Source organism: Cephus cinctus, unplaced genomic scaffold (assembly GCF_000341935.2).
Source record: "Cephus cinctus unplaced genomic scaffold, Ccin1 Ccin1_scaffold0191, whole genome shotgun sequence".
Classification (NCBI taxonomy): Eukaryota; Metazoa; Arthropoda; class Insecta; order Hymenoptera; family Cephidae; genus Cephus; species Cephus cinctus.
In genome coordinates, this window is record NW_014332912.1 from 43,645 (window position 1) to 64,171 (window position 20,527).

The window sequence follows — 20,527 nt, forward strand, 5'->3', positions numbered from 1 at the left end:
GACAAACAGGCGGAACAGCAAGGTCTTTCGTCTAACCGAACCCTAAACGTTTGTATGGACGTAATGCGCAAACAAATGTGTATATTCAAATAAACACGTCTCATGTTTATTTTATTACTATGAAGGATATTGCGAGAGAGAATATTGTGAGTTAATAGAAAATGATTTTCGATTCCGATGACAACCTTCTTTTAAAAATATTTTATATAAGCTTAAAATAAACTTTGGGCAACATAGAAAAGTTAAAAGAGAGGAACCTTGACAGGTTATTGACTCAGCTATTATGCTCGTTTAATACTAAATTAAATTTATTATAGATATTTATCTATGATATTTCAAAATTTCTCTTTGAACTGTTCTCGGTCGTTTCATTTACCAACGAATTTCGCCATTCATTTTTTAATGTTCATTTTCGGCATGATAAGAGGTAAAGAGTGAAAACCAATATTTCTATGCATTTTTTATAACTTTGAAATTTATTTGAATATACACATTTGCTTGCGCATTACGTCCATACAAACGTTTAGGGTTCGGTTAGACGGAAGACCTTACTGCCCCGCCTGTTTGTCAAGAACGGTTTGTGAGGGACGGCAACTTTTTCCCCACCACCGAGCAATCCATTCATTTTCGCTGACTGCTATATCGGCTGGAACGATGATCATGACCCGCGCGGCTACGCGAAATTTATAACATCGACAGAGGCGATGACCACGAAATCCTACTCCCGGACTCGCCGCTACGATTTAGCGCCATGCTTTTGGTATCGCCTAAAACCGGAGCGTTGTGCATCTCCCCACTCATCTCTGCATCCATAAAGCTTAGTTTGTATTCTGCAAGCTCTAATTTATCAAGCTCGAAGGGAACTCGGTAATGATGCACACTACATTACCCTCCGACCCAATATAACTAACAAATCGTGCCGCATTGAGTCTCATGACGTTGGCTCTCTTTGCAGCACTTCTTCCGTGTCGTATTTCAATTTTCAATCTTTCCCTTGCGCGTCTCTTAATCAAATATCATTTGTAATTTGATTCGTAATATAAAAAGCAATTAACTTATTATCAGAAATTTTTTAAATATTCAATTTAATTTAACTAGTATACTCCGTAATTTTATAATTGCAAGATATAAAATGTACGAGGAGTTTTTAAAATCATTCGCTATAATTACGTTTCCTTTTCGAATTACCAATTTACTCAAAAGCTTTTTTTATTTCTTATTCATTTAGCGTAATCGAAAATGTAATTTTTAATATTCAAATCTATAAATAGTCGTATAAAATGATTAAGAATATTCTGCGAGTACTAAAAGTGGTACAAATAAAAATGGAACGAGTAAATATTCATTATTTCTTTAGTTTATTCGTATACGTATATTCATAATAATAATAATAATAATAATAATAATAATAATAATAATAATAATTAAAGAACAACAATTCATTGTTTCTAAATCTGGCGTCACATCGCAGCGCCTATCGCCACTTGGCAAGGGTCCACCCTGGTTGGCGTTATCGTTCATCGAAATTTCAATATCTCACGTACTCTTCCAAGTACTCATATTTAATCTTACAAGTACGGACTTAATATTCTATACATGGTTATTCCTAAGGCTATAGCTATAGCATAGGCACAGAGAATTGCGCTTATAAGGCGCTACTTAACCGACATAATTATAAAGTGCGCAAATAAACCTAATATAATTTAATTTACAATTACACTATTACATTGCGGCTTTTCGAGCAGCATCTCGGGGGGATATAAAAGAATACCGAAATAAAAGGGGAAAAAAACGAAAAAAAAGATTAGTAACTTGCAGGAGGCATCATTAAAATTTAGCTTATACCTTTGGCAAAGTAAGATATAACTAAACGCACTTTTGTCTAAGGAACAATTTTCAAGATACAATAGTGAAAAAAAAGAATAAATTCCAACGAAATTATCGCTTTCGGGTGCGCCTGTAGCGTATTCTTTTAGCTAATTCATCCAGAGTAAAGAATATAAGACTACAGGAAGATCTAGGTATTGGTACAATTCTCGTTAAAACTGATAACAATTATTTACGGACCTCTGGACCGCTACACAGTTCACGTTATGATAATTAAAGAGTCGCGCTTCTACAAAGATTACGATATCATTAAGCAATAACGAAACTTCTAATTAGTAACTCTGGTACAACTAGAGAAAAAAAAAGAAACGTAATTTATTTTCTAATCAATATACATCGATATTTATTCTATATATATATAATATAGGACGATATAATAATACGTGGTTAATAGGAATTCCAGGGCATGCTGTAAATGATGAGACCATTAAAAAAGTGTTATAAAATAATTTAGATTCGTTAATTTTTTTTCTTTTTCGTTAATTACGAGAAGTACCGTGCTCGAGCCACTAGCGATTTCTAAGCTATCGATTTTGTCTGGAATTTTTACTGTATGCAGAGTCAAAATGCAGCGTAATGTTTAATGCTTAAATTTTACATCTAGGACGAGCTGATGCAAAAAAAATATTATTTTAGAGTCAGTGTCATAAAAGCTAATTAGCTAATTGTCCAACGAGAAATTTTACGCCTCTACTATGTATCGCAGTAATTATTACTCTGCGTAGTGGAAACGTGTGATGTTTCTAAGGGTATGTATCAACAGAATCTTTAAAAAAGACTGATACCGCATTATATGTTCGTACCTTCATACGTAAAAATAGTAATCTTAAAAATCTATTTAAAAAAAAAAGAAGGGAGCAGTCTTAATGTTCGCAATGACCTCAAATTCCATTGGGCATCCAGTTGTGGCAACAATCATGAAATCGTATATGAGAAGCCAAAAACAATCATAACATAATGAAATAGTTAACAAGCTCCTATTCTCGGCTGAGAAACGTTCAAATTATTAACACCAATATTTCGTGGTCTTTGAAAAATTCTAATAATAGAGGCATTTGAAGTGTACGCTAATAATAATAAAAGTTGCGTTATTTCAGTAACTGTAAATAATATTAAGATTTGGGCAACTGCTCTATTATAAAGAAAAAGATACATTGAGTGAAGAAGCTCATGTAAAATTGTGAGCTTATTTCACCACATTCATCGAATGAAAAATTTTGATTCAATTTTTTTTTTTCATAAACCTCGATGCTTCGTACTTCTTCCTGTAACTCTCAAAACGCATTAGCAGTAAATGATTTTACTCTTTTTCGCATTAACTCTGCAAAATATGTAGTATGCCATTATTCAAGACACAATGTATATTTGGCTATTTAAGCGTGTATCATTGTTATGTACACTGAAACTAATTATTTGGAACAACGATAAGCAGCTAATGTTGAATCAACTTGACATAATTTTCTAACTATAGAAAACTTTTAAATACACAAATATGTCGTACGTGCTTTGTGAAATTACCTTTGGCACAATGATAATGCTAAATGAGTATTAGTATAAGGAAACCACGTTAATACAACACGCCAAGATGCATTGGCACAGCAGGCCAATCATTTGTAGAAAGTACTAGTGCTCATGTATATACGTAAAATAAAAAAATAAAAAAGGATGCCGATTCCTGTAACATTTTGCTTGTCAAGCAGTTGCTTCATATATGACAAATTTCACAAGACATAACACGGCAGAACATTGATACAACAGAATCTTCGATCCTTAGCAAATCTGAAAAAAAAATATTTAGCAATCATGCAATACTTGCTACGCTAAATTTACCATGACTATGACCAAGAAATCTGGTGTTTGGATAAAAAAAACCCTTAATAAGAAAGGTGCCACACGATTTCAACAAGAACAAAAGAAAACTTTTTGTAGCTACCGTAACAAGTACTTAAATGTTGTAAATAAAGGAGTAAAGAAAACAGAGTTATATGTTTTGCGAATTACAAGAGAAGATATAATGCGTTATTAGAGTTAGCACCACATCTCATTCTCGTCTCAACAAAATACGTGAAATTTTAACCCTGCATACGATTTTATATGAAAATTCATTGAAATTACTCTTATAAACTAGGATTAATTGGATATCACAATATCAAGGCACCGATATGGTACCACACCTTCTTAAGCACTTTGTTTCCTGTCATTCCCCAAAGCAAATCTGAGGTATGACTGTCAAAAGTTTGTTGTGCTATTGCTACGGTTAACTTTTTTGCCTATGGCTCGTGATGAGGTTCTTGTAGGTGTAGGTCTTAATTTATAGCCCCCGGGATTCAATGTGCCATTGATGGCCGCCATATTTGGTGCAATCGTTTTCAAGCACTTAGCTGCTTCTTGGAGTTGCTTTGATAGGATTTCGTTCTTGAGCTTTTCGGCATTCAGCTCCCGACGTAGCTGAGCTTTTGTCTTGTTACCGAAAGGACACAAAACTCGATGCTGAATGAGGCATACTGCAGATGGCCTCATTTCCGGATTTGGATGAATCATTGCCTGCAACGAAAAAACCGGATGTTTTATAATATTCTTAAAAACTTTCTATACTGCGACTATGTAAAAATCAACGATAATAGTAGACCCTATACAAAATGGATGATAACGCAACAAAAATTACCTTAAGCAGTTCGTTGAGATCTCGACTATACTGTGACAATTCCTTCAGATTTCCATTTCTGATGTCATGCCATTCAGGTCCATTTTTAGGCAAAGGACCACCGCCTCCTGCTTCGTAAACCGTTAAACCAAGTGCAAAAATGTCTGCTTTAGGCAGATGAGTAAAATCTTCATGCAAAATCTCAGTCGGTAGGTATCTGCAGTCGCCCTCTTCAACTTGCGGATTACTTATTGATGTAACGTGGCCAAGGTCTCCGATTTTATACGTGATCTCTTCCTCGACAGTCTCCTCCTCGTCGAATCCATCATCCGCAGAATCGTAATTCACCGCCAATAATCTCTTTTCCTTTGAGATAAAGATGTTCCCGGGTTTGATGTCCATGTGCACGAGTTGCATACTGTGAATGTACCTCAAACCTTCTGCAACGTGTAGTAATAATTGACGAATCTCAGCCTCGGAGAAATGTCTCTTCTCGACCTCGAGATTGGATATAGCATCCGCGAGACTACCACCGTTGCAGTATTCATTTTGTATGATCATATGATTATCTTCTGCCCAGGCGGAATAATAACGCACAACGTGCTGGTGCTTGCCGAGCACAGCGTGCGCGTATACCTCGTTCAGTGCATTCTTCTCGTTGACGCTCCCAGCAACAGGTTTGATACTCTTCTTGATGGCATAAATGCAGCCATCCAATCGATTAATACACTTGTAAACGGATCCAAATTCACCTGTACCTATTAATCCAAGCTCATGAAATTCCTGATGGTATCTTGGTATATTTGATTCCTGTAGTGCGACACGTTTCGTGGGATGTTCCACCTCATTGTCCGAATCTTCGGAATCGACAAGGTCGAACGTCGGTATCCGAATGTCCGGGGAACTATCATGTAAAGGAATGAATAGTTTCCGTTAAAACTATAAGTTAACGAGATACAGAATAATTGGAACTGTTAAACAACACGTTTTTGTCAAATCATAATGTTAAACTCATTTATGAAACGACATTATACAGGTGTTCATTAACAGTGGCTATACATGTGTTTGTGTAAATTAAATATTATAGAATACATATGCATATACAAAATCAGATTAATCATGCGTTTAAAATATATATCTGTATTGTGAATACATATACTGATTGTATTATGTAATCATGAGTCATATTAAGGATTGTCAAAGGGAAGCACAAGTAGGTTTTGTTTGATACAAGGCTCATCTCATTGTACTCACCTGTTAAGACTGCGCTTGGATCTAGTCCTCTTCCTAGCAGTTAATAACATTCCATTTGGTGTAAATGGATTAACATTAGCTGCAGGTTTATCAGATTTACTTGGATAACATGATGGCACAGCCCTAGGTTTGTCTAAAGGAAACAGTCTAGTGCATTTGGAAGGTAAAGGAGTATGCATTACACTCTTTTCTATTATCGTTTTCGGAGTAGCAGGAGAATCAAATAGACGAAGTGCCCTGACGCGTTTGTAAGGTGGACTGCATGCCATTGACATCTTTGATGGTGGTCCACCTTCACGATGAGGAATCCTGATTCCCATAGAACCTATGAACAAAAATTTATCAAAATCGAGTGATTGTTTGAGGAATTACCATTTGCTCTAGATGTAGCTTTTCTAACGATGACTAGGACTGTGCTTCTGTAAAACATCTACTTATTTTGCTTAAACAGCTGTGGAATATATGCATGATTTTATTGTTTTCTCTTTATTGCATGAACATTTAGCAAAAATTTTTACAGAATTATGTACAGGAAAATTGGCTAAATATACCAACTCAAAATGGAGTAGGATATTGGATGTGTTTTATACAGAAAGTATTTATTCAATTTTATAAACACATAATATATAATATATCTTAAAACAGAATGGATAGTTCCATATTATTTGATAGGAAAAGGGGTAAAACAATTTATGACCAAACTGTTACAAGAAAGGTATGTTCTTTTTTGACACAAAAAATAAAATTTTTAGTTTATGAATGAAATAAAAATGGTTTTATCTGTAGAATCCATTTACATTTAAAAGTGCATAGCCATAGGAAAATTAAAAGCATTGAAAAATAATTTTAAAAAATGCTTACATTAAATAATAATAGCAGTTTGTGATATGTGAAAAAATTGGCTCAATATTATTTGTATCAATTAGTTCACACCATTTACAAACATCTATATTATTTGTTAATATTCTTTGCATATCAGTCCTTTTTGCCTCGTTTTTCTTCAATTGTATTACTTTTTGTAGGTTCTTATATATTTGTATATTTTCTTTTGTAAAATATTTTTTCTGCTATCTTCAAAGTATACAGTATGCAGTTCAGTATTGTTTATCTTTTTCAAGGCTTGTGTATATATGCAGCTTTTTCTTTTTTTATATGTTTTTTCACTCATAAAGTTATTTAATTGTCCATAATAACATTAGATATATTGCATTGTAATAAATTCTTATATATTACTAGTATGGAAGAATTGGACCAATTACTGTGCTATCAATTGTATCATACTAGTAATGTTCATAAATTAACTTTCTTTCTTGCTAAAAAAAAAATTCAATAAATTAATCCACCAAAATATTAATTTACCTATTTTGAAATAAAACAATTGCTATGAGCCATATAAAAAGCTTCAAACAATTGTGGTTACCTTTAATTTTGAAAGGAATCGTTTAACTTGAAATTTAAAACTCAGTGAAAGTACTTATTCAAAAGTCTTTAAAAGATAGATATATCTTTGAAGATATCACATAGTCAATTGCATATGGGAAGCATAAATGGATGGTATGCATGAAATATATAGAAGCACTACAAAAATGTTCTACTCAGTATAGTATTACTATTAATATAAAACTAATTTCACTTTTTTTGGAATGAAATATGCATTCTCATCAAAGAACTAATTTTAATTGCACTTTCAATAATTTGGAACGAATGTGTGTTCAATTATGCTGAAATTAACATATAATCTAACCTGTCATTGTTGTGGCTGGGGTTTTGTTGATGTTACTTGGAACGGGTTGATTAGATTCACTATCACTGCAATCCATGACGTTACTGAAGGATAGTTTCCTTGGTTGAGGAAGTGGTGAACATCCAAACTCCTCGGCTGAAGAGTCCAAAACATCCTCGACATCACAACCCGAGCTGTTCGTGCGACAGCTGATGTTCAACTCCTCGTCTTCGATGTCGAACGAATCAAAATGCAGCTTTTGCGCAACTTCCATATCTTCAAATTGTCACCATAAGTCCACGAATATGCAGTAAGCACGTCTACACTTCAAATGCTACGCGAATATCAACACTGATCAACGAATTTTGTCAATTAAACTGCACCACGTTCATTCAAACACAATCGCTCGTACCACGCTATGTTCGTTATGGCGGGTGGCCCGGTATAAGATGGGAATTTGTTTCCGGCCAATCAAAAATAAGTTTAGAAATGGACTCCTATGGAAACAACTCTAACACGTTACACGATTGGCTCTCCGTTCTTACAATGGCTACGCATAGTAGCGTCATCTGCACCTCGTATTTTCGGGTATCCAATCTCACTAATCGCAACAAACTACGAGAATAATTTTATACGTCGTTTTTATTTCTTTATGAGATCACTGATATAACATTCCTGTACATTTTTAAGGAAAAAACATGTAATGTGGTTATTAAAATACAATTTCCCGCTTTGCATATGATTTTTTCTCCAGAATAAAATCCATTACATGTTTTGCGAATTTCATACAATTGATCAAATTGCCATATTTGACTATATTCAGAAAAATATTCACTGTTTCATGTAACATAGCAATATATAAGATGCCCCAAAGAATTTACTATTTCGTATAATTAATCAAACCTTAGGAAGTATTGCTAAAATTTCATTTGATCAAAATCGTTCTACACATTCCACATTGAACATTTTCCAAGAGAAACCATTTTCGTAAAGGTATCAGACGCAGGATTCATCCTTATGCATACGAGGCACATTCTATCATCTATTACCAGCGATGATGTGGAAAAGTCTTTGTTCCTGAAATCAGTTGTTCCTCTTAAATTTAGAAATTCATCGATCTCTCAGAACTATATTTCTCTCAAACTATTCTTATCTTTCGATCATTTCCCCCCATAATATATGCGGTATCATTTCAACTATGCTTAGATGAAATTCCGAGGTAGGACAGGGTACAGGGTACAGTTTTCACCCTTTTCCGCTGAAACTCGATGGTTTTTGGTCTGAAAGGGTCCGTTTACGCTGGGCGTTTTTAAAAGCAATAAAAGAATTTTTGTCGAGGCAGCTGCAACCTGTGGCGCACGTAAAGGGGGTCGGGAGGTAAGAAGGGTGACGTAGTACGATGCGTGGATACGATGCGAGGTTTTACTGACCACGACTGGCTGGTTGTAGAGCTAGCGGCTGACGAGTGGAGGGGAGCAAGAGAGCACTCCATATAGTATATACAAAAAGGCATCCACGCGATAGTTGTTTTTATCATCCGCAGCTCAAGGGAGATTCCGGAGTCTCTGGCACGAAAGAGACGCGATGGCTGACGTGGAGATTCCAATCATGGGTGATATTCAACCACCACCCTATCAAAAGCAAAATCCATCTGTCAATGGGTAAATCCAAGACGTCGATCATGAATAACGTGACATAACTCGGCATGAAGTAATGCATATTGTACATATGCTTATCAACACTGTTCTAACCTTGCAGGATTTCCTCAGCCAATGCGAACTTTTCAGAAAACTCTACTAATGTACTATGGAATTTTCCGAATAATAATGTCCTTTTGAGACTGAACAAGCTTTATAGATTTTTCTTCATGGTTATGATACCTAAAACATTGTCAAGTTTTCACATTTGGACCCCTTTGAACTCTTCATCTTTCTCCTATGCTGATTAATGTCTTCTGTTAAATAGATATGAGTTCCTGCAGTTACCACCACTTCTGCTTGGTCAACTTGGATATCCAAAGGCTCAGGAGTGGGTACAACGTAGGAGAGCCAATGTCAGACCATGGTCTCTTTTTCTAAATACGAATAACATTAGACCGCCACCAAGCATACCAAGATTGAGCAAAAGAGTCATGAAAAATATTGAATACTTTCAAAGCAATTATCTCTTTGTATTTATTGGATTGGTTATATATTCCTTGTAAGAACTGTAAAGTTTTGATATTTAATATTTTCAATATCTTATTATGTATATTATTAACCATATATCTTTTTTCTAGAATCACTTCTCCACTGGTGTTACTGACTGTTGCTGCAGCTCTTGGTATTTGTTACAAGGTTTCCCAAAGGCATTCTAAGCAAGAATTGATGGTTTTAAACCATAAATTGACATTAGCACAAGTGTATGCCATCATTGGCATTTGTTCTTTGCCTGTGTTTTATATGGTTGGTGCTGGGGATGTATTATTTTGGATTCTTGGTACGTTACAAAGAATGATACGCATGATACAATTAACAATTTAAAAAAATTTCATTTTCAGGTGTATCATGGTTTTTGATAACACTTCATGCAGCACTTTATAATATTGACTCAGTTTTATGCCCTGGAGAGGATGAATTGAATTCATTAGTAATGCAACAAGTATAGATGAATAGACATTAAATAAATTACATAATGCAAATAAATTATTAATATATTAAAATATTACGGATACAATCAATCTCAAAAATAACTTGAACGAATTTGTATTATATATAGGGTTATGTTAAAACGATCGAATTTACAAAAACCATTGTGAGCCATCTATGGTATGGTAATAATGATGTACTAGATTTATATGCTGATAGTATTTAATGGGCACACCGTAAATAATTCCATTTTATAAAAAATTATACGAAGTTTGGTAAAAATACGATAAATTGTGTTAACTTTAATTAACATTAAATATAAATACCCTCATTATGAACTGTATTAATAGTTATATAAATTATGGCATATCCCAATAATTAAATATATAAAATTTGGTGCTAAATTATTTGTCAACTTGTGAAATATTGATATAACGTAACGTAACAAAGTATTTAATATATAATAAACAATGCAATATGTATTTTTTAATTGAAATAAGAAATCAAACGTTTACAAAATCATGGTGCCTTTATTCCTTGCTAATTTCGAAATGTTCGAAAAGTAAAAGTAATTCGATAATTTTCTTTCATATGCATCTAAGCAATAGAGAACTAACTGTAATAGGAATACAATTCCGATTTTTGGGTTGGTGACCATCAAATAACGGGATATTTTTTAATCCTATTATTTTTACAGTTAAATGAAATAAAAGAAAAAATGTATTACTCATTGTTCTACAAACAGTTACATTATAAGACGGTGATCGTAAAGCGTCCATTTAAATATAAATAGGAAAGGTTTACAGGTACGGTACCGCCCATAGACATCTTACTAGACTTTAAATATATTGTCATTGGATTTGTGCATCTTACAAGTCTTAAAAGATTAAACAAATATCGAAAGTAATTAAATATTTCGATTACTAATGAAAAATTTCAATTTTACTTGAGCATCACTTAAATTTGTTCCTGCTAGAAATACTTTTTTTAAAACAATGATAGTAAAGAACGGATTCTAATATATTCCGGGGATAATTCTTATCCTGGAAAAATATAAATTCCCTCATTAGATTTTTATAATCCTTTTTCAATCCCACAGTAAAGAGTCGCAATACACCATCACAAGCAGGTGATGCCCGAGCGTACCAGGTGTTGGCTGTAGGAGGAATCGTCGAGGCTTCCATTTTACGCAAAAATAAAAAGGGTCTGGACTCACACCATCTTACGTCAAGGCACACGTATATGCCTGTATCGCTAGCATCTTTTTCAAGGCGTCGAAAATAAACGACGGCACACCTGCCCACCCTTAAGCCACCCCCACTGAGGCACTTCTTTCAACTATTTGAGTTCCTTTGGATTTAACTGGTCCCATGGATTTTTTGGCGACCTTAACAGTAAATGACCTGAATTCTGGCCGTTTTATATGATGGATTAAAAATTTGATTAGGACTTTGTGTAAGCAAAAATATTAGCAAAATTCTTGTTTAATTAATTTAAAGTATTGTTATATTAAAACAAGAACTCATCTATCACTAAAATCGGTGAAATTCGGGAGTAAAATTAATTCTTTTAGTCCTGTTTGTAAAAGGATTTTGATTTGCATTTCATTGAACATTCAAAGAAAATAACAAGTATTAGTTCATTCATTCACTCATTCATAATGAATATTGTAGACTGATGTCGTGAACAAATTTCTTATCCTAGTATATGTTCTGACAAATATGAGTTTTACTTATCCACAACTTCATTATTTATTTTGTTGCATTAATAACAGGTTTCATAATTATACTGCTAGTATACATTGATTTGCTAGATTTAAATGCACATGCTATTTTTCCCGATTTAACAAAGCTGGTGGTGTAAATGGTTGTAGCTTTGGATCTTGCATTACAGTTTCCATATTTACTGGTGGTATCAATGCTGCTGCAGCATTGACGTTATCGGTATAGAGGAAATTGTAAACAGTACAAGCCTTTTTTACTGGAAGTATTTCTACTGCAATTTGTAATTCATTCAAATATTCTCTAGCTTCTGTAATAAATGGGGCATTTGGTATATACTTATCATTATCAAGACCAATGACTACAATATCCAATTTTGGTTCCAACAATGAAAATAAACATAGAGAATCCCTATTCATATGTTTCGAAGATTCTATGTCCCAACTAAGGATGGCCTTTGGAAAAATAACTATTGGACCAATTATAAAAGCACCACTGTTTAAAGTAAACCCCATCTGCAATAATAAAAATATTGTTTGTGATATATTAGTTTTCATTATATGTAATAAATGGCTATAGATTAAATTTTACCCTGTTGCAAGAATCAATTAATAATCCATCTGCAGATTTTTTATTTAAGACATTTAAAATTGTTCTCCCTCCATCTTCATAATGTGCCTCTTTAATTATTGCAGATCTATGTATATACCTTAAATTTTACAAAAAATTGATCAACGTCCAATAAATAACATCTTACAATATTGCATTTCATTGCACTGAATGCTACTTGTCTCTAATACCATATGCTTAACAAAACAGTAAGAAACCATAATATTAATTTGAATTAATTCATTGCTCTATATATATATTATGTTAAAGCATATATTTTTACCTTATAATAGATTTTGCAAAGAATCCAAAACGTTTAGGAAACAAGTTGTTCATTTTACATAAGTACTTCCTGATAAATGAATTTCAATAATACCATTATTAGAAAGATGACCTAAATTTAGATTAACATATCATAGCACTAAAAAAATAATAACATACTTCTATTAATTCTTAACAAAATGAGTTATTGGTTATTCAAGTGAAATCGTCTGCTACAGTTTATTATACCGGCAACAGAGATTTTAATTAACATAGACAAGAAAGTATAATAAGGCCAGAGATGAGTAGGGAGATGCACAATGTTAGGCGATACCAAAATCATGGCGCTGAATCATAGCGGCGAGTCCGGAAGTAGAAATTTGTGATCATCGTCTCCGTTAATAATGCGGATCCCGTCGTAGCCCAGCTGACAACGATTACGAACGTGTATCTCTCTACTCGTCTCTGATTTGCGTCACCCACATTACAATCTATATGTTCTTTTTCAAAGGGTAATATGCGTTTCGGAATGTTGGTTTCGGAGCACCACTCCTGCAACGTTGCCAAATACAAAATCGACTATATTTTGGTTCAAATCCAACATTCCGCTGTTCGAGCGACAGCAAACTGCTGTGAATTGTTTGTCAATATTTTGTTTCGGTCTGATTTTTCTTGTGTCTTGCATTCCTAATATTGAGCATCGGCATAAAATATATTGTGGTGCAACTAGTATCTATAAGATTACCCGTTACTCGAAAAGAGATAAGTAAGTGAATCTATTCTACGTCGCGTGCCTGATACTTTTAAATGTGTATGCGTGTATATATTAATATGGATACGTGTTACATTAAACTACTGTCAAAGGGTGCGTGTCGTATGTGCAATGATGCTGTTTCGGCATGCATGTGAGATTTTTGCATGATTCTTAAATAGACATCTTATTCATATTACAATATGGAGAGGTGTTAAGATTTTTTAAACGTATGGTTCTCTGTAGCTTAAGGTTGCATATAATTTTTAAAGAATAATGTTAGTAGTATAAAAGATATATGGTCCAATAGTTTAAGCATTTTCTTTGCAGTTTAAAAACTCTTAAGATAAGATCTGGACCATAGTGAAATGCCACTGATCTGAATATGACATATATTATTTATTCTCTAATCTTTTCATTAACATTCTTGTTAAATATTGTTACCTTTCCTGTTTAATGTAAAATTAAGCAGGGGACAGTATTAACCTTAATCTTGACATCTTATTCGTGGAATATCTTAAGAGTACATATCTTTTATTTATTATATATATGAGTGGAAAGTATAAATATAATTTATGTGCACATACGGAGCAAGATACTGATTGGTGTTGAAGATGAAATTTTAAATCTTTTTTATTTTACAGGTATAACTAAGCTGTCGGGACAATGCTCAACATCAGAATCGTATGGCTAAACGATGTAGGTGGTCAGTTTGATGTTGAGAAAAACATTGGGCAGAAACGCATCTTATTTAGTTGATGCATGCAAAATTCATTTAGTCGTTTTCGATTATTTTTTATCAGGCGCCAGCTAAACCTGCTCCTTTAGAGCATTCTCAAAGAGTATTAAGTATTTGTAAAACTGCTTTTAATGAGGCTGAAAGGGCGTGTGTGGGGACAAAGTCTCTTTTGAGAAGGTTCAGCGTCGTATGATTGACTCCGATGAACAATGAACCATTCGGGAAGCGGAAAACGGCAGGCGAAGGTTTTGGAAGACAATTACTGGGACTGCAGTGTCTGCACATATAGAAATACCGCAGAAGCATTCAAGTGCCTCATGTGTGACGTCCGTAAAGGAACTTCGACGCGGAAACCCCGCATCAACCCGCAACTAGTGGCTCAACAGGTCTGTAATAGAAAATTAGACAAATTCCCTTCTAACTTTAAACAACACAGTTTTCTTACTATTCCGTTGTGTGTACTTGTTTCTTTTTATATTTTTACATTATTGCTGTATCAGATTTCATATTGTTTTCTCATTCAGCAAGTAGTCTTAGCATAAAGATTAAATTAAGAGAAGCAGTAAGTATATCGATAAAAATAAACACTCTGTTCAGGTTGCCCAGCAACAGTATGTGCCACTTCTAAAGCCAGGCAAAAAAGAAGGTAGCAGCGGAGGCAGTACGACCGGGACTGGCAAAGAAAAAGAACGTAAACTGGATAAACCAAGACGCAAAAATAGACATCCTCCTCGTCTGAAAAATATCGACAGGAGTACAGCCCAGACAAATGAAGTAACAGTTAACAATGTTACTGTTGTTATAACCGAGTATAAACCTAAAGTGAAGAAGAGTTCTGATCAGTCGGGTCTCTCTAGTAGCGCTTCCTCTGAAAATGGAAGTCAGCACGATTCTAATCAAGACTCCAGGAGTCTTGATATAGGAACCGATGCCTAGCTCAATGCTACGTCAAATAAGTATGTGAATTCTACTAATTAATATATTATGTAACGTATATTATCTACCATCTTAGTATCGCATTGTCGACGCGATAGGATCTATCGTTTTTCTATATGTCTCAATTATAAAACAGCAGGCACTTTATACTGTCAATGGATGCGGCAATCACACTCGGGATTTCAATGTTGGAATTCAAAAGGCTTTACGTGTACCGCAGCAATACGATAAAATCAAATTTTTCAAGTGCCTTTGTTTATTATCAGTTACAAAGACCAAGAGATAGATCGTGCAAGACTTTATTTTTTATGCCACAAGATTTTTAATTATTCCATTTCAATGTCACACATCTGATTCCCTACTTGTGATAATGAATTTTTATCAATAGACAATTTCACCGGTGATATCGATGTATTGACAAATTTTTAAATTACTTTATAACTGCCATATCTGATGTGGTCTATTTATGGAGAAACTTTCAATGATTGCATGCCGTACCACCATTCTTGGGATAATCTGCCTGTAAAAAATCTTTTGTCTCTAAGTCGAGAATGCCACTACCAGAGAGCAAGTTTTTTAGATTGTCATCGTCAAATTATTATACTTATTTTTTTATTATCTGAATATATTTGACACTGAGCTAAAATAGTAATAACTTCTGTCAGATCTGTAAAAAAAGTCACTGCTGTAAAAATGCATTAAAGCAGCGAAGTTATATAGATTTATTCAATTTCGACAAGTTAATGGAAGATTTATAGTATCGTTTTTTATTATGTATGAATTAACAGAAATATCTTGTTTACATGTTCAAGTTGCTCATGAGCAATAAATTGAAATATATGGAACACGCGTAAAGTACATATATGAAAAATTAATTTTCATATTTCATTATGCAGTTCGTAGTCCTACAGTGTAGCTTTCGTAATCTTGTCTATAGATCCTGATATTCATCATACTAAAGATATGACAATGGATGCAGATTGTTTTAATTGCTTAACATTTTTGGGTGATTACTGTGATTCACTTATCTGCATGTTTGCTGCAATTTTATACGTTGTAACCACTGAGGGAAGGTATTCATGATATAAAAACAATACAGTGAAAAATATTTACATCATTTGTCTCGAAGAAGTGCAAAAGGATCGATATGCTCTCTTTATATTTTACATTTATAGTAAGAATTGTGTCAAAAACAGAAATAGCACTTTAAAAAAAAATTAGACTCCAATGGTGGATGGATGAGATAAAATGTCAGTGCGTAGCATCTTTCTTTTTGTCTTTACAAATGCTATCGCGCTTTTATTAAGTATTTAATAATTATATAGGTGGCAGAATTATTGAAGATCTATTGACAAGATTTGAATCTTAGTTAAGGGACACGAATATGTTAATACGCGAAAATATTGTAACGATAATCTAATACATATTTATTGAGAATCGTGATAAATCTTAAAGGAACAATTGAGATTATCGACAGTTCAATCACTCACTGAAAATATTGATTTATGTGCGCTTTCATTTTATACATATATCAAATCGCTGTTGTATTTACCAGCTTGATGGGATAATGGTAGTCGGGTCTGAATATGTTAGAAGAAAAAATTGTATAGACCATAAAATAAATGGCATAATAATTTCATGATCAAGTTGGAAAAGGTTTAATTGTAAATTGTTGCGAATAAAATCGTTTGTAAATATTACATCTATAAGGGGCATTTAATTAACTAAACTTGATCGTTGCATAATAAGATACAATAAAATTGTCCACTGTATATAAAATGAAGCAATGAAAGTGTATGCATATCTTACATGCAGAACATAAGACATAGGAAATTTTTCTCGTATTAAAAATCTTAATGTAGTTATAGTTTAGTTCGGTTTAATTTTCAAGTAAAGATAAATACTGTATCTTATTAGAAATATAATAGACATACTTTCTACTACTGTCTAGTTACAGAAATAGAAATTGGACTCGTTTATCTCTAGTTTACCGTCGTTGACTTCATTTAAACGTTCAGTAGGTGTCTGCAGTGAGAAATTATAATTATCGTGAAATACGAGTGTTTATATCGAAATAATTGTTTCATATTTTATGGGCTTTAGGATTATGATTTTGCAAAATACAAATTCGTACTGATGAACCACAATATTGAAAAACAAAGTTTTATATTAATTTTCACGTCCATTTTATTCCTGTTGTAATTATGTACAAACAGGGTCCTCTGGGCGAAAAATTAAATGTTTATTAAATAGATGAAACTCGAAGGGTTATACGAAGTATAAGAAAAATGTAAATCAATGCGCACGTCTCCGATTCTGCTAGAAATCGCTGAATAAACAGCAAATATTAAGTGGAAGAGAGACGTATTTTTTTAGTGTAAATTTTACCTACCAATCAAATTTACAGCTTACTAAAGGGACCAGTTCAAAAATTATTTCTATGAATAAATTCATTTAACACAAGATTCATTGGTGAAATAGATAATGGGAGTGTTTACTATATGAAGATGTATTAAATTCATAATGTAACTTAACGTAACATTGTGTTTTATATATACAAAGCTTCAATGTATTTATGGGTACATTTTATTTTTTATTCCTTTTCTTCTTTTTACCCAAACTTCCGGAGACTGATGTTTCCAAAGCTACAGATTCCATCTCGTCAGTAACTTCCATTATTTCTTGATTAGTTTTAACCTCCCTTGTTTGGGTTCCTTGCGAATCACCAAATTCCAATTTTATTTTCTGCCTCTCTTTAAATCTGTCAGATACTGTAACATAATTGTGAGAAGAATTGGTGTGAAATAATTATATGATCCATGAGTTTAAATTATTTGTGAGATGTATAGATATAGAGCATATACCTGCGGAGCTGGTTAAGAGATTGAGTACTTTCATGTTATCAGATTTATTATCGCCCCCTAAGACAAATATAAATGGACTATCGGGATTTGCTGCTAAACATTGTAAAGCACCCAAATTAGCCTTCTTCTCCCAGACTAATATTGCTTCGTTGTGATTTATCACATCCCATACTTTCAGGATCCCACCGTTGCATGAACTGACTAATAAACCAGGACACGAGGTGCTAAGGCATAAACCTGTAGAATTTAAATGTAATGTGACGTTACTAGATATTATCAACGGAAAACAAAATAGTTACTGTAAATATTTACGTTACTTTACGGAAATCGTATACCTGTGATTTCTTTTTCGTGTGCGGAAATCTGCCATATTGGGTTATCTTGTCTTACATCGACATATTGAATCTGACCATTGTCTGTACTTGCCTATTAGACATATGTATAGTAAATGCAATATTAATAACTAGTATTGGTTGATACTTAACAGAAAAATGTCTTGGAAAAGGTCTGTATGCTTACAAAATAGTAATTTGGGTCAAAATGATTCCACAATACTCTTTCAACCTCGCCAGCTGTTTGCCAGGCTTTGAAGTCATCCTCTGCTCTGCAGTCGAATAATCTTACAGTTCTAAGAGATTAATGAAATTATAAAACTTGGGTTTATTTAACATAAAGTAGAATTACTATTAAAAAAGAAATTGATATACTTGTCACTGCATCCAGTAAGTAATTTTTGAGTTTCTGAAGGATGCCATTCAATTGTTTGAACTTTTTCATTAAATGAATTGAGTTTTGTTACTGGGGTACCATTTTCTAAGTCCCACAATAGTACAGTTTGATCTACTGAACCACTAGCTAGAACGTGACTGCAAAGAATAGTATTTTTATATCGTGAAAAGTGTATAATGACGTTTGTCAAACAGTTTATTAAAGCATGTAATACTTACGTATAATTAGAATTCCATGCCAAATCTAGTACTGCATCTCTATGACCGACGCGTTTTAGTTTTAGTTTTTTACTAGGTTTGCGTCCAAGTTTAAATGCAGGTTCTAGACAATCAACTACATCCAAATCCCATACTTCTATAATTGGTGTCATATTACCAATTGCACATAAATTGCCTGAAGGAAAGTTGAATGTTTAGATATGTACTGAATTTGCTATACTATAGTTACTTGTCACCATAAAGTTACCTGGTCTTGGATCACTAGAATCGAAATTAAGCCATTCTATGCACAATGGAAAAGAAGGTAACAAAATATCATGATGACAGTAGAACGATCCCTCTTCTTCATTATAAACTGGAATGATATAATAAATATGAGTTTCTACTTCAAAAATAATTCTAGAATATTGTATGTTTACCATGTACTTCTAGAATGCTGGCATCTCCATCAACATGTCCTACCAGAACAAGATTATCAGTATCTTTAATAATATCATCTTCTTTCTCAGAATCCTCATCTTCACTGTCACCTACTGTTACAAATGGATCTTTTCCATCTTTATTCAATACAGCTAGACCACCAATGTTGCAATGAATATTGCCAGCTACATAGAAATTAAACTGTTGAAATATAACTTTCATATAGTAACTGTTTTAAAATATTCCATTGTATACCTTCATCATCGTATTTATCAAAGTTGAATTCATCCTCAATCATGGCATCACTCTGAGTTTGGTGTCCTTTACTTGAATTTGCCTGTTTTGATACTGTAGGATTAGTATCATCGTCATTATCATCATCACTTTCAATGTCCCTAATACCAATAGTAAAATTAATATAAATTTGTTTAAATAAATGCTAGTAGCAAAGTCATATGTAACATACTTTATATTAGATTCGGTCTGTTTTATAATATTCTCCAATTCTTGTGGAGTCAGTTGCACCTACGAACATAAGAATGCATCATGTAATGTATAAAAATTGAAACTGCAGTAAACGTAATACTCTAAATTTATGTAATAATATAACAACGTTAAACATCAGTTCTATAATCAGAAAATTCTTTTTAAGATTAATGTCACGGTTGATGAAAACTGAAGTGAGGAGAGAGCGCGATTAGACATATGCACTAACCTTATCAGGCACTGCAGCTGCTACGCCTTTCTTCACCCAAGTTATACAGGGTATGACATTCATTTCGACAAGATCACTTTTATATGTTAATACTTCACTATAATATATAAATTTCTGTTCAAATTTATTTTATATTGTCAATAAATTTCTGATTACAACCCACGTGCTTCTACAGTACTAAGTACATTAGCTTCCATACTTTAACTACAAGCCGCTACAGCTTAAAAAAGTATAGTTGTTAACTTGAACGACAGATGACAGTGAGGTCGGACATTGAAACAATTGATACTCGATAACTATTTCTGAAAATGAATTTTAAATTTAACACTAGAAAGACGGGAGCTTAGTATATACCTATATTGCCTGAAAGCAGTCAAAATGACTGCATTGTGAAAAAATAACTAATGCGCAAAGAAATTTGTTTAACAG

General features: G+C 33.3%; 5 protein-coding genes across 10 annotated transcripts; 2 read left to right on the forward strand and 3 right to left on the reverse strand.

The window, feature by feature from the left end:
• Positions 1–2,039: 2,039 nt before the first annotated feature.
• LOC107264813 (wee1-like protein kinase) lies at positions 2,040–8,091 on the reverse strand. Its single transcript, XM_015733493.2, has 4 exons — positions 7,530–8,091; positions 5,786–6,110; positions 4,553–5,435; positions 2,040–4,431 (listed from the first exon to the last, which is right to left on the reverse strand). The coding sequence occupies exons 1-4, from the start codon at positions 7,780–7,782 to the stop codon at positions 4,117–4,119; spliced, it is 1,776 nt and encodes a 591-aa protein (XP_015588979.1). The 5' UTR covers positions 7,783–8,091; the 3' UTR covers positions 2,040–4,116.
• Positions 8,092–8,904: 813 nt separating this feature from the next.
• LOC107264805 (prenylated Rab acceptor protein 1) lies at positions 8,905–10,426 on the forward strand. 3 transcript variants are annotated; one of them, XM_025082017.1, is made up of 5 exons: positions 8,908–9,169; positions 9,267–9,309; positions 9,474–9,707; positions 9,787–9,986; positions 10,048–10,426. In XM_025082017.1, exons 1-5 carry the CDS (start codon positions 9,166–9,168, stop codon positions 10,152–10,154), a joined length of 588 nt encoding a protein of 195 aa, XP_024937785.1. In that variant the 5' UTR covers positions 8,908–9,165; the 3' UTR covers positions 10,155–10,426. The 3 variants fall into 3 exon arrangements, with proteins under 3 accessions (XP_015588947.1, XP_024937785.1, XP_015588946.1); XM_015733461.2 differs by lacking the exon at positions 9,267–9,309 and having other exon boundaries at positions 8,905–9,169; positions 9,787–9,952; XM_015733460.2 differs by lacking the exon at positions 9,267–9,309 and having other exon boundaries at positions 8,915–9,169.
• Positions 10,427–11,857: 1,431 nt separating this feature from the next.
• Positions 11,858–13,130, reverse strand: LOC107264806 (NADH dehydrogenase [ubiquinone] 1 alpha subcomplex assembly factor 3). Its single transcript, XM_015733462.2, has 4 exons — positions 12,907–13,130; positions 12,749–12,817; positions 12,448–12,565; positions 11,858–12,371 (listed from the first exon to the last, which is right to left on the reverse strand). Exons 2-4 carry the CDS (start codon positions 12,799–12,801, stop codon positions 11,964–11,966), a joined length of 579 nt encoding a protein of 192 aa, XP_015588948.1. The 5' UTR covers positions 12,802–12,817; positions 12,907–13,130; the 3' UTR covers positions 11,858–11,963.
• Positions 13,131–13,321: 191 nt separating this feature from the next.
• On the forward strand, positions 13,322–17,509 carry LOC107264807 (YY1-associated factor 2). Of its 4 annotated transcripts, XM_015733465.2 has the most exons (4): positions 13,322–13,492; positions 14,122–14,176; positions 14,281–14,602; positions 14,814–17,509. In XM_015733465.2, the coding sequence occupies exons 3-4, from the start codon at positions 14,426–14,428 to the stop codon at positions 15,150–15,152; spliced, it is 516 nt and encodes a 171-aa protein (XP_015588951.1). In that variant the 5' UTR covers positions 13,322–13,492; positions 14,122–14,176; positions 14,281–14,425; the 3' UTR covers positions 15,153–17,509. The 4 variants fall into 4 exon arrangements, with proteins under 4 accessions (XP_015588951.1, XP_015588949.1, XP_024937786.1 ...); XM_015733463.2 differs by lacking the exon at positions 13,322–13,492 and adding an exon at positions 13,531–13,631 and having other exon boundaries at positions 14,122–14,602; XM_025082018.1 differs by lacking the exon at positions 13,322–13,492 and adding an exon at positions 13,639–13,707 and having other exon boundaries at positions 14,122–14,602.
• A 116-nt stretch (positions 17,510–17,625) lies between these two features.
• LOC107264803 (periodic tryptophan protein 1 homolog) lies at positions 17,626–20,421 on the reverse strand. The gene is made up of 11 exons (XM_015733454.2): positions 20,099–20,421; positions 19,850–19,908; positions 19,639–19,778; positions 19,383–19,568; positions 19,211–19,318; positions 18,964–19,138; positions 18,724–18,882; positions 18,536–18,644; positions 18,352–18,442; positions 18,017–18,253; positions 17,626–17,923 (listed from the first exon to the last, which is right to left on the reverse strand). The coding sequence occupies exons 1-11, from the start codon at positions 20,159–20,161 to the stop codon at positions 17,739–17,741; spliced, it is 1,512 nt and encodes a 503-aa protein (XP_015588940.1). The 5' UTR covers positions 20,162–20,421; the 3' UTR covers positions 17,626–17,738.
• Between the last annotated feature and the right edge of the window lie 106 nt (positions 20,422–20,527).